Genomic DNA, 14,309 nt, shown 5'->3' with positions numbered 1-14,309 from the left:
AAACAGACGTTTTGTAGTTCGACTCAAAGGTAATGTATCAGGAAAGTTTTACGCCAATTCCGGAGTTCCTCAGGCTTCAAATTTAGGACCTCTTCTCTTTATTATATTATTCATTAACGACCTTCTTTCTATTTGTAAATATACTGAGTGTCTTTTATTTGCAGATGATTTAAAAATGTACAAAATTATTCAGTCAGTACGTGATTGTATTAAGTTACAGAGAGACATTGATAGTATGTATTTACGAATGGAGTATAGTTAATAAGTTAGAGTTTAATATTAATAAATGTAAAGTTATGACGATAACTCGGTTACAGGAACCAGTTATTTTTGATTATGAGATGGGAGGTGAGAGATTGGCTAGGGTTACTGAAGTAAAAGACTTGGGAGTAACATACAATCAAGTTTTTTCGTTTGGGAAACATATAAATCAGTCGATCTCAGCGGCAAACAAATTGTTTGAATTTATTAGAAGACAGACAATGGCATTTACAAACATTAATACAATAAAATTTGTCTATTTTACTTTAGTGCGACCTAAAATGGAATTTGCAAGCGTAATATGGTTTTGTGAGTATATGTCAACATTTTTAAAGAATTAGAAAAGGTACAAAATAAAGTTCTTCGGTATTTGTATTTTAAAAAACACAAAAATGGCCTGATTATAATTCTGTTAGGTCAGCTCACTTAAGAAACGAGTTTAAAATATTGTCTCTAGGAGAAAGAAGGGACTTAATGGTAATTATGATTATAGACAATATAATTATCAATAAGATTAACAGCCCATATTTACTTTCACTCATTCCATTCAATATTGCTCCTCGTCGGACACGATCTTCATTTTTATTCAATATACCTCACAATCTTGTTGCAACAAGATCTCCCCGTGCCAATGCACTTAAGTTATTAAACAATTTAAACAGTTTAATCGATGTAGATTGGTCCTTGTATCGGACAAAGTTTTATAAATTGATAGTAAGCCAAATTTTAAACACCTCTGTGTAAAAAAATATTCAAGCCTCTACAATGCTGGAAATGATAATGAGATAATTTGTATAATTTTTATATAACTCAGAGTCATCTATTTAGACCAGTAAGGATCTGTGAAAAAACGTCTATTTTTGGATGTGAGAGGTGGCATTCGGATTTTTGCAGATAAAGTTAGGTGACACCTTCAGTAATAATAATTGACTTATGCTCCTTCTCAAATATGCCCGGAACATTAATAAAATAGTTAAAATATTTAAAAATTTCGAAAAATGTCAATTTTTTTCTGCTTTCTTTGCTTATAACTTTAAAACGATTCGTTTTGGAACAAAGTCGTTAAGAAATAAAATAAAGATAATTGAATTTTGTATGATATACGACTGGTCAAAAATGTCTTAACGTATTACCTTTTCTGTAATATAGCAATAAATTCAAAATAAGGGGGCAAAATACGCCTGTTGTTATTCAATGTTTTTAACCACTTTGGTTAATCACTTAGAACTTTAGTATTTCGCTTAGTAAATTCTTTGTAACATACTTAAACCGTGTACCAAATTTCATTAAAATCGACCTAATAGATTTTGCATAATAAATTTGCAATCTAAATGTTTTTAAAAAAGTTCAAATTTTTTAAAATCTTTCTGAACAAAAAGTAGACCATTTAGAAGTTGTCTAATTTTTTTACATATAAAGAGGTGCTCTACCTATTTAATACACTTTACAGAATTAAAATCGGATTATTTAAGGGGCCTCAGAAATGTTTTCAACTTATAAACAATTTTTTGGCTTATAAACAAATATCTTTGTTTAATAATAAAAAACTTAATTTTTAGCAATGCCAATAATTAAAACCGGTATAATTTGACTTAAACTTTGAAATGCTGTCAGCAGAATTGCTATTTTATTTTTTAATCAAAAGTTATTCGCGTTCAAAAATTGCAATTTTTCGAATTTTTGAAAGTTCCACTGCGTTTATCTCGAAAACTATGCATCCTACGAAAAAACTTGTAAGAACATTTTTTGCCTAGAATTACCCAAGAAATACAAAAAAATGTTTTATTTTGCGAAAAATCGATGTTATGTAATTCCTCAAGTTCTTCGTTTATAACAATCTTATCGACATCCGGATCAACTGCTACCCAAAAAAATCGTGTTCTACGGGTCAAAAAATACATAAAAATCTTGGGTAAGTCCATCTTAATAAAGGAGCCCGTAGCACCCCCTCCTGGCCACAGGACTAATTTGTTTATCAGCCAAAAAATTGTTTATAACTTTAAAACATTGCTGAGGCTGCTTAAACAATCCGATTTCAATTCTGTAAAGAGTATTAGATAGGTTGAGTGCTTCGTTATATGCAAAAAAATTGAAAAATCTTTGTATGTTATAGTTTTTGTTGTGCAAGATTTTAAAAAATTTTAATTTTTTAAAAAAAGTTTAGATTGCAAAATTAATATTCAAAATCTACTAAGTCAATTTTAATGAAATTTGGTGTACGATTTAAGCACATTACAAAAATTTTCTAAGCGAATTAGGAAGGTTCCAAGTGTAACCTAAGTGATGGAAAATCATTGAATAAGGACAGGCTTGTTTTGCCCCCTTATTTTATATTTATTGCTATTTTGCAGCAAGGGTGATAAATTAAGACATTTTTAGCCAATCGGATCTGATAGAAAATTTAATTATCTTTGTTTTATTCCTATACAACTTTGTTCCAAAATGAAGAGTTTTAAAGTTATAAGCAAAAAAAGTAGAAAAAAAAACGAAATTTTTTGAAATTTTTAAATATTTTATTTGTTTTATTAATGTTCCGGGCATATTTGAGAAGGAGCATAAATCAATTATTACTAACGAAGTTATCACCTGACTTTATCCGCAAAAATCTGAATGCCACCTCTCACATCCACCTAAAAACAGATCCTTACTGGTCTATATTTAACATTATAGAATTGTAAATGTATATATATTTTTTTAGCCATGTAATGAGACATTTAGTCTGTATGGTTAATAATAAATAAATAAATAAATAAATAAATAAATAAATAAATAAATAAATAAGTAAATAAATAAATAAATAAATAAATAAATAATATAAAGTCGATAAAACGTAGCACTTAGCCTACCCAACCTAACTGAACAACTAAAAAAATAAATTTAATTATGCCTAACTTTGTATAGCTAAAGTTGTGCTCACAACAAGGCGCCGACCCTCGCTCCCTGGTATCCCTCGTACTGCTCGTACCATTATCGATCGCCAGATGCATTATTTTAAATGCGAGCGTTCACCAAAATGAAGAGTAGGATACTAAGCTCTAGGCTAGGATACGATGCGATGGTCTCCGTAATGAACAAACCCTAAAGAGTAAAGAATAAACAATACAGCGCCTAGCTTCTCCAATTAAGAAGACGAGGGTATGGTGTCTTTGTGAGTTGTTAGCCATAGGCGTAGCCAAAAATAATTGGAATGAAATAATAGGGAACTTGCATAAATTTTTAAATAATAAAATAATATTAAAAATCATAAGGTAACATGATATTAAAACGCTTGCATGTAAAAAAGAAACAAATATTTTTAACCCATACGCTTATTACGAGGCTTTGAAAATGCTATAAAATTCAAATTTCTTTGAAGGCGCTTGAACGTCCTTCTATTGGTCTGACGTCACCGACCACAACCGGGCTACGAGTCAAGCCCGGTTTAACGCGATTAGAGTGTTACGGGAATTGTATATAACGTTTTAATCGTATTTAATTAGAAATTACCAGATATTATTTGTATTCTTGCTTAGTTCTACAATCAGTTTATTTAGTTTCAAAGTGAAATTTATAAATCTTAGAAATCTTAGAAGCATTGCTTTCGCTTATGCCGAAATCATCTCCAAGAGACATAAATGTCTGTCCTGTTCTTTTTAGAGTTAAAAATAGATGCATTGTTTGTGTTTTACAATATATTTCTATTAATTGAAACGTATACAATCTAGGTCTGTATTGTAACTTCATCACTGTAGACTTAAGAGACAACATTTTAAATTGTTTTGCTTCGTCTTTTTTCGCATATTCATCACAAGAAGAATCAATTTCATTTTACCAATAGTCATCACTACCGTTATATTCACTATTATCTCAAAAATACAGAACAATATGATTCACTTTTTGTATCTTCAAATAATGTTTGCAAGTCTTTTACAGGTGAAGTTCATGCATCCTTATTAAGTATTTTCAATGGCGACAACCCGACTGTAACACTCCTTTGAAATTTACACTGAATACCTTTATCTTAATCTAGAACAGAGTTAGATGTGGAAGCGGCATCTTCAAGAAGCTGACGTTGAACCCTTTTAAGGGCTGCTTCGCTCATGGGCTCAGAAAAAGTTCGTTTTCTGTCTGGTTAACAATCAAATAAATGCGGGACAACACTTAATAATTTTGGGACCACCCATAATATTGAATTTATATAGATAGTTATGTCTTGTTCCAACTGCAACAAATAAACAAAGTTTAAGTTGGCCCATTTCATGAAACGACAACTACCTAATATATTTTCTTGAAATAGAAAATGTCTTATTAGTATTGGGTACCTAATTAGATAAATACTCACATCGAAATGATCCTGCATGTCTTTAGCCATTTCAATCGACGTTTTTGGTTCTACTCGTAGAGTAAAAAAATATTTGTTGGATGTTCTGACAGTTGTGCTTTGGCATTCCGGCACTATATAATTCTTATATTGCGCAGATTTGTTTTCCATTTTGATAAAATATATTATACACTAAATACAATAATATAAACACCGAGCAAACAAGACAGTTATTCGACACGCACATCTAGCAATGGCAAAATGCATTCAATGCAATAGCTCACCAAACGGGCGAACGAGAACCGAGAACACTGTGGTTGGTTACGTCAGACCCCAGCTCGCGCTCTTGAAATTGTTTGAAACGGAAATTTTGGGCTCGGAACTATTATCAGTTGTTGTACGTACACTATTCATTGTTAAGATGTAATATGTTGAATATATAACCTTTTTAAACATTAATTAACAATTTTATGCAAAAATATTTTTTCCACCTACCTCTGCCGAAAGTATACTTTTCCGGACCTGATTGTAGGGAGCAAAGTTGTACTTTTCCTCCCTAGGGAGGAAAATATTTTTCGTCCCTAGGGAGGAAAAGTAAAAGTGACGTATTTCATTCATGAAATATAACTTATTGACGCCCTGTACAATATCTATTTTCTATTACGTAAGTATCTATACATTTTAACGTTTATTTAAAAACACTCTGTATTTTGCCGAATGGTAAAAAACAGTAAATTGTTATTATAATTTAACAATGTTTACATTAATAAGTTGACTTATATTTGACAGTTGACAGTTATATTGTACCTACTTGTTAGTTTTAGTTCTAATACATTTTGTTGGTTAGTTACATAAATAAATTAAGTAAAAATGAAAAAATTACTTGTTATTTGAGGAAGGTGGAAAAACCATATGTATAACATGGGAGTAAAGTGCCTTTTCCTCCCTTGAATGATTACTGCCCTCCGCTACGCGTCGGGCAGTAAACTTCATTCTCGGGAGGAAAAGTAGCGCTTTCCTCCCTTGTTATACAAATAGCTATTTCCACCTACCTCTACCGAAAGAATACTTTTCCGGACCTGATTTTAGGGAGCAAAGTTGTATTTTTATTATAAAAAAATGTTTATTTTTATATAAAAAAAATATTTTTCCTCCCTAGGGAGGAAAAGTAAAAGTGACGTCATGGTATTTCATTCATGAAATATAACTTATTGACGCCCTGTACAATATCTATATTCTATTACGTAAGTATCTCTATACATTTTAACGTTTATTTATAAAACAGCCTGTATTTTGTAGAATGGTAAAAAACAGTAAATTGTTATTTTGATTTAACAATGTTTACATTAATAATTTGGCTTATATTTGACAGTTGACAGTTATATTGTACCTACTTGTTAGCTTTAGTTCTAATAAATTTTGTTGGCTAGTTACATAAATAAATTAAGTAAAAATGAAAAATTGACTTGTTATTTGAGGAAGGTGGAAAAACCATATGTATAACATGGGAGTAAAGTGCCTTTTCCTCCCTTGAATGATGACTGCCCTCCGCTACGCGTCGGGAGTAAACTTCATTCTCGGGAGGAAATGTAGCTCTTTCCTACCTTGTTATACAAGTAGCTATTATGTGCAAGTTCCCTATTGTAAGATACGTTTAACAAGCTTCAGGTCTAATGAAATACAGTTACCATTTAATAGTTTATTATATTATTCTAAGAAAATCTTACCTGAACTTCAATGATATCGGGATAGGTGATTAAAAACTCTTCTATTTCTTTTGGATAAATATTCTCGCCTCCTCGTATTATCAAATCTTTTATTCTTCCCACTACTTTTCCATATCCATCCTCAGTTAATATAAATTGATCACTGCAAATTTGTATTTATTATAAATATACAAAAATATTATTGAAACTAATTTTGTAAAACATTAATTTGGAGACGAATTACAACCAATCTATGTGGGTTTCACCATTATTATTTAATATATATTCGGAAGAGTAAACCTATGGATGAACTAAACGTGGGCATTAAATTTAATGGCATGCATGATCATAAATAACCACAGATACGCTCAGGCCCGGCCCTAGGGAATTTGCCGCCCTGGGCAAGATCGGCGACTGCCGCCCCCCTTACCCCCTTAGATCCAAAAACTCAAAAATTTCACCATGGCTTTTAATTTGCTGAAATCTATCACTTAATGCATTAACGGTTGTGTCTATAATTTTTAAATAGAAGTCAACTTAATATCATTTTTCACTTTTCTCTTTCTTGCTATTACTGTGCCTCCGATTTTCGGATTCTCGATTTCTAACTTTGTTGATTCTGTCAAAAATAGCCCTGGAATTTTAAATCACTTCTGAGAGACCTAAAATGGATTTCCGGTTTTTCTAATAAACTTACAGCTTGATACACTCCCATATCAATACTCTGCAGTGATTTGCTGACTACGTTGATGTGAAGTAAAATGTCATGTTATTACCACAGGGCAAAGAAAAGTAAAATCACGAATTTGATTTGCCAAACAGCTTGCCTCATGAGCAACCATTTTATCGTTGTTTTTATTGATGGTCATTTCTAAAAAAGCATTGTAGATTTCTTCAATGTGTTATCTTATGGGAGTAATGGCATCAATTCTACTTTCCCATCTAGTTTCGGAGAAAGGTTTCAATTTTAGGTTAGAAATATGATTTTTCAGTACAGCCCAACGATAAAGAGATGCGGAGAAAACGTTTTAAATTTTTTTCACTAAGGAATAGAAAGAAACTGCAAACTGTGAGGCTTTAGCAGCCGTTCACGACTAAATTGAGTGAATGGCTAGGCTAGATATGGGACAAAAAATGCTCTAGGATTTATTTTCAAACTTTTGTTTTGAACTTCCAAGTTCTTCCCTTTCATGTTTGCCCCATTATCATACAATAGTCCTCTTATATCTTCCAAAGGTATTCCCAGTTCATTCAGTTTTTGCAAAATAACTTCTGTAAATCCCAAGCCAGTGGTTGCCAGTACAGGCACAAATCTAAGAAAATGTTCTGCAATTTTTACACTTTGTGAAGAACAGGAACCTAAGTCGACAAAACGTACAACAATAGTCATCTGTTCCACTCCAGAAATATCAGGATGTACAATCTAAAATTATGCTGTAATACTTCGTTGATTTTATAAAGTTTAAAATTTTATTTTTGATTTGGTCATATAGGAGCTGAATAATTTCGTTTTGAATACGTTTTCCCAAGTAGTGATGCTGATTGTTACTATCATTCGTTGTTCTCCTAATGTGCTCTTGTAAAACAGAATCAAATTTTCCAAAGAGCTCAAGAAGCTTTAAAAAATTACCATTGTTGTGATAAAAAAGTTTATCAGAATCGCTTCTCAATGGAAGACAATGTTGTGCTAGGAACTGTATGATTGATATAAGTCGTTCTACATAACTTTTTGTGTTTCTTCGTCTATGGTTTTGTCCGATTCTTGTCTAATTGCTAGTTCGCTTCTTGCACTGTCACTGTTACTGTCGATGAGCTGGAGACTTAGCGTGGCTGGACAAAGTCAACCATATGTTTCCAATTATTATATTCATTTTCACTAAATTTAATTTTGACATTGAAAAACATTTTACAGAAAAACCATTACACAGAAGTATTTGTCTTATAATAAATTCATCACTTTCTCTCAAGAGTTTCACCATTGCAGATTTTGTAACTGTAGTAGTTAGTTGTAAATCTACGGGCATCTATCTAGAAATCTGAATTATCTTTCGGGCACAACTGAGCCTCTACAATGGATAATTTTGGCGGGGGCCTCTTGTTACCAAAGTTGTTCTAACAAAATCATTCATTTTATTGGACCACTTTGCTGGATCATAATAAATAATAACATTGTTACCTGTGACAGTAGACAGTAGTAGTGTCATCAGTAGCTGACGTAAATGCTGATGATTCTCCTAGATGACTGTCGTTGGACTGAGAGGGGGCGGCATCAGATGTGGATGCTGATGATAGTCCTAGGTGACTGCCGTTGGTTTCGCCGCTTTTGTTCATAAATTTGTTTTTTTATAATATTAAAAACATAATTTATTATTTCTTCAATTTCACAAATTGGCCGTTCTCTAAAATTTGCCGCCCCTAAATTAGCCGCCCTTTCGCCCACCCCTGGGGCCGGGCCTGGATACGCTGATGATACAGTTAGCCGAATCACACGAAGACCTACAGATACTACTGTATAATAAAGTGACCGCGGTAAGTGTAGAATATGGCCTATCGCTCATCATAAGCAAGACGAAATATTATGATAATAACAAAGACCACTCAGGACATTCGTGAGATATATTATGTACATACAGAGTCAACCTATTGAAAGAGTAAGGGAATTCAAATACCTAGGTACAACTAATATTAAGGGGTCACATACGTTTCTCGAGCTTAAAAAGTAGTATAAATGTAATGATAAATTGTACAAAAACTATTGGGCTAATTGATTTCATTTTTTTTTAATTTTAAAGGTGGACTTTTAAGGAGCATAAAACATGTGTTGAAAGTTAAAAACAATTAAAAACATGGCGGCTGCGTCCAGTGGCGTAGAACGTGTTTTTTTTTTCAGGTCAAACGGTGGGCATGATTCAGCTCGTAATATTTATCTGAAACAAAAATTGTTTATCTGTTATCATTTTTTAGAGTAATCGTTCTTGTGTGACGAGAGGAATTTAAGAAAAAAAAAATTACGGAAATGGTCGAAATTTAAAAAAGTCGTAATTTTCACCAAACAATTCTCTATTTTTTTTATTGCTATTCGAAAATGGTTAAATTTAATCAAAAAAAGCTCTCGTCATACGATAGTGAAACTAATTTAGAATATGTATGCCAAAAATGAAGTTAATCGGACGAACGGTTAAGCAGTTATCATGCCCACCGTTATGAAAAATGCCATTTCGAGAAAAACGCGTTTAAAGTTATGCAAGAGTTTTTTTTTAACTTCGTCAATAATTCGAATATCGAACTCGTTCTGGTCTTAAAATGTTTCTAAACCTTTTAAAATAAGAAAATCGATTTTTTGAAGCCGAGAAACGTATATGACCCCTTAATGAAAACAATAACAGCTCTCAAAATACGAATCAGAATCGAACAGGCCAGAATAGTGATGGGCTCGAGCCGAACCGAGTCGAGCTTTTGACAAGCTTGCGATGTAGGCGGATCCTCAATGCCAATTTTAGGTCTCTGTTCCATAAAACCTTAGACATCTTTCTAAAAGCGACTCTAACCTGATTTATCCTAGGTCTAATTTCGCCGTGAGTCTCTGCGTTACAATTTAATTGATATCCAAGGTAAACAGTTTGATCAACTTGCTCAAGTTTGGTATTATTTACATGTATATATTAATATACGGTTTTATATTGTTGTAGTAAAGAAAGAAAGATGTTCTCACAAACAATTTATTTTACAACTGACGACCGGTTTCGCTGTCCACAATGTGCACAGCATCCTCAGGTCCCGGTTAAAGTAAAATTAAATGTTTCCGGTATAAGGGATGATTTTAGTAGAAGTCATTATCATACTTTTGCTCAGTACTTTGCTAAAAGGAGGGTTGGTAGTTGGATATATGTAACTGCATTAAACTAACAAAATTTTGGCAGGATCTTGAGGGAAGTGCGGTGGTAATAATAAGAAATCAACAGGACATTGAACCGAAAAATTTTTCGTTGCATATAAAGTGATGTTATTTTTATTATTTCTATCTATTTTATTTATATTTATAATTTATATCCGACCAATTCAGTCTAAAATTGCACACCCAATTTTACATCTATAATTTCTTGAAAATCCTGAACAACATCTAGTTACCCTATATAAATAAAATATAAATATAAATAAAATCTATACAAATATTGACTAATAAGGCTTTTATGATCTGGAAACCAATTTTATGTAACCGAAGCCTGTCGATGAAGATTCGCAAATGAAGGTTCTAAAATGTTACGTGTGATCTATATTATTGTATGGTTGTGAGACATGGACGTTAAAAACCAAAATGCTAAATAAATTAGAAGCATTTGAATTGTGGTGCTATCGACGAATCCTAAAGATATCGTGGGTTTTGCACACTTCCAATGAAAATGTTCTCCAAATGATGAATTCAGAACGTCTGCTCATAAACATCATAAAGAGGAGAAAAACAGAATACTTCGGCCATATAATTAGAGGGCCTAAATGCCATCTACTTCTCCTTATAATACAAGGAAAAGTGGAGGGAAAGAGATGGATTGGTCGAAAGAAACTTTCATGGTTACGTAATATTAGATAATGGTGTAGTTCCACGGTAGAATAATTATTTCGCGCAGCAGCCGATAGAGAGAGGTTTCAGGAACTTCACATGATGACAGCTAACGTCTAAATACGGACACGGCACCTGAAGAAGAAGAAGATACAAATAATAAAAATAACATCACTTTATATGCAACCAACAATTTTTCGGTTCAATGTCGTGTTGGTTTCTTATTATTACCACTTTAATTTTTGTTAGTTTAATGCAGTTACATCTATCCAACTACCAACCCTCCTTTTAGCAAAGTACTGAGCATAAGTATGATAATGACTTCTACTAAAATCATCCCTTATACCAGAAACATTTAATTTTATAACCGGGACCTGAGGATGCTGTGCGAATGTGTGTAGACAACGAAACCGGTCGTGAATTGTAAAATAAATTGTTTGTGAGAACGTCTTTCTTTCTTTACTACAATAGTATGGACTCACACATGCAACCCATTCATTATTTGGTTTTATATTGCTTAGCCAGTGTAATTCTTTTTATAATTACTTCATTGCATCTTCCTTGGTTTGTTAATAAGGAGCCGAGATAAGTGAAAGCATTAACTGATATGAAAAATTTTACATAAAACTTACCCCGTCTTAAACCATCCATTTTTATCAATAACTTCCTTCGTTTTTTCCTCATTCTCAAAATATCCCACCATAGTAGTGTATCCGCGCACAAGCAGCTCACCAGGAGAACCCATTGGTACAAGATAGCCTTCCGAGTCTACTACTTTGACCTCTAAATGATCGTGAACTTTTCCTACAGTCTGAGTGCTATAGTATTCGTTTTCGTTATCCATCGAAAAAAATACGGAAGCTGTTGTTTCAGTGAGTCCATATATAGACTAAAAAATGCTACATATAACTAAAACTGTATAATAAAGATAATACAAAACAAAAAAAACTGCGACGTGTAATCAATTGACTAAAGACCTTTCTACTTTCTGGGATAGCCGAAGGGCAGTTCTGATTCGTACCAGGAAAAGGAATATGTATGAACGAATGTGGTTATATTGAGGCGATGACACGTCTTCACTCGTCATACGTAGCCAATAGGAGGTTCAGAGTTTGAATAGGGCCAATTCTGTCTGAAGTTGGAACCGTAGAGGCTGGTGTGCCACATGGGTCGATATTATCGCCATATCTGTATACCATATATACGGCAGACACACCAACTGAACCAATATCATTATCGACTGCATCTGCGTATAGACCCAAAGTCTGCGATAGCTTCTAGCAGTACCCACCCAGATTTAGCAATAAGACACCTACAAAGAACTCTTGACGAACTATGCATTGTAAAACTATTGTAGAACTATGTGCGCATTGTAAAATAGCTGTCAACGCTGACAAAATACAAGCCGTCATGTACCAAAAAAGAAGATGCAGACCAAATGATGAACTCTACCTATTTGATACCCAAATTGAATGGTGAAATCAAGCCAAATACCTAGACGTAATGTTGGACAAAAGGCTGACCTTTACAGAACACGTGAAACAAACGGTCAACAAAGCTAAAGCCTTTAGGAGTCAACTCTCATCGCTAATAGGTCGAAAGAGTAAACTGAGATTAAAGACAAAGCTTAGGATGGCAAATTGTATAATTTTTCCAACACTAACATACGCCTCAGCATTAAATAGAGAAAAAATAGCATATTTAGAGCACATACTTAGAAATGACAAGAGCCTTAGAACAAAAACTGGAACAGTGGAGACAAACTCTTGAGGAAAAATGTTTAAAACTTAGTAGGACAAAAACAGAGTATTTGTAATGTTCATTTAAAGGTGGAGTTACTACAAATAAAATGGTATCTTTGGATGGTGAAATGATTGTGAAAAGCAATAGTTTAAAGTAGCTAGGATTGGAATTACAGTTACAGAATAATGGAGAAATAGATGGAGATGCATGCAGTAGAATTAAAGCTGGATGGATCAAGTGGAAGGAAACGAGAGGTGTGTTGTTTGACAGAAAAATTCCAATGAAGCTGAAAGAAAAATTCTATAAAACAGCCATAAAACCGGCTATGATGTACGGAACTGAATGTTGGGCAGTGAAAAAGAAAGAGGAACAACGAATGCATGTGGCGGAAACGAGAATGCTTAGATGGATGAGTGGAGTGACAAAAAAGGATAAAATTAGAAATGAGTATATTAGGGGGAGCCTAGGTGTGGCACCAATTGATGCCAAAATGAGAGAGCATAGGTTAAGATGGTTTGGTCATATTTAACGTCGAGACGTTTATCACCCAATACGAAGAATAGCTGAAGTGCAGATTCCTGGAAGGAGTAGGAGAGGAAGACCAAAGAAGACCTGGGGGAGACGATAAGGCAGGACATGTTGGTAAAGGGGATTAACATTGATATGACCCAAGATAGAAATATGTGGAGAAATGCAATTAGGGAAGCCGACCTAGCATAGGGATTAGGCAAAGAGAATGATAGTGATGACTTAGAAACGACAAGTTCGAGTTATTACAACTGATTATGAAGGGTAAAATGAAAGGAAAAAGGGGTACTGCTAGACAACAAATCTGGCTGAGAAACTTTTGCGACTGAACCGGGTTAAATACACATACAACCCTCATTAGTGGAGTCGGCACTAGAAGAAGAAGAAAAATACGTGTTTTAAGCTTCCAATAAAGTATACCTAGTTTTGCGCGATATTGTAATCGATTGCGTATTATTGTTCCATCGTCTATCAAGAATATCGAAAAAAAGGCAATGCATTTATAAAGCCCAAAGTGACAAGAAAAACCAAACCAGGCTTAGGAGACCAAAGACAATAAGGGAAGCATAAGGAGAAAGGAGAATGCAAACTAAACAATGAACTTGTACTTACTTTTACGGCTTTTACTTTAAGGATATCAAGCATGTCTTTGAACAATACTGGAGGGCACAATGCTCCTCCACATAGCGCTATTTCTGCTTTCATATTTTCATTACGTTTCCTTTGTTGAGACACTAAATCAACGTACATCGTGGGTGTTCCATATATCACAGTACACCTAAATTATAGTTAAAATCGTTATTAATAGTATTTATTTTACAGAAGAGAAAATATCTAGTCCAATAATGACGAAGATTCCTTTTTTAAATTTAAAAATTTTACTTATACATAATTATCAGTAATATTGTAATATGGAAATATTTATGAAATTGTTTTATATCTCTGCATTTTTGAATTTTGACACGTCCTATAAATATATCACTGGACGTTTATGGCGCATCATAATAATTGTAAGTTTGTATGAACGAGTAGACGACATTAAAGACAATTTTATGAAGAACGAAGAAGGTAAGAATAAGACATGGATGACGAGAGAGATTCTGCAACTAATGGAAGAAAGAAGGAAAAACAAGAACGATAACTCCATGTATAAAACATTATAGCGAGAGATACAGACAAAGATCAGAGAAGCCAAACAGAAAGAACTGGAGAA

At 33.3% G+C, this 14,309-nt stretch overlaps 1 protein-coding gene across 2 annotated transcripts in view; it reads right to left on the bottom strand.

Moving 5' to 3' along the window:
• The window catches only part of LOC126883099 (medium-chain acyl-CoA ligase ACSF2, mitochondrial-like), a 141,137-nt gene that overhangs the window by 11,020 nt on the left and 115,808 nt on the right, over window positions 1–14,309 (bottom strand). Inside the window, exons 7-10 of one of the 2 annotated variants that reach the window (XR_007697499.1) lie at window positions 13,709–13,874; window positions 11,458–11,714; window positions 6,289–6,430; window positions 3,154–3,339 (exon numbers count right to left, since the gene is read on the bottom strand). Coding sequence is in view for 1 of the 2 variants with exons in the window: in XM_050648341.1 (XP_050504298.1) it covers window positions 6,289–6,430; window positions 11,458–11,714; window positions 13,709–13,874 (565 nt within the window). In the remaining variant the exon portion in view is untranslated. The remainder of the gene's footprint in view (window positions 1–3,153; window positions 3,340–6,288; window positions 6,431–11,457; window positions 11,715–13,708; window positions 13,875–14,309) is intronic. The other variant, XM_050648341.1, reaches the window with a different exon arrangement.

This window comes from Diabrotica virgifera, chromosome 4 (genome assembly GCF_917563875.1).
Source record: "Diabrotica virgifera virgifera chromosome 4, PGI_DIABVI_V3a".
In the NCBI taxonomy this organism is placed as follows: Eukaryota; Metazoa; Arthropoda; class Insecta; order Coleoptera; family Chrysomelidae; genus Diabrotica; species Diabrotica virgifera.
The sequence above is the reverse complement of the archived record's forward strand: the minus strand, read 5'-3'. Positions and strand labels throughout refer to the sequence as shown.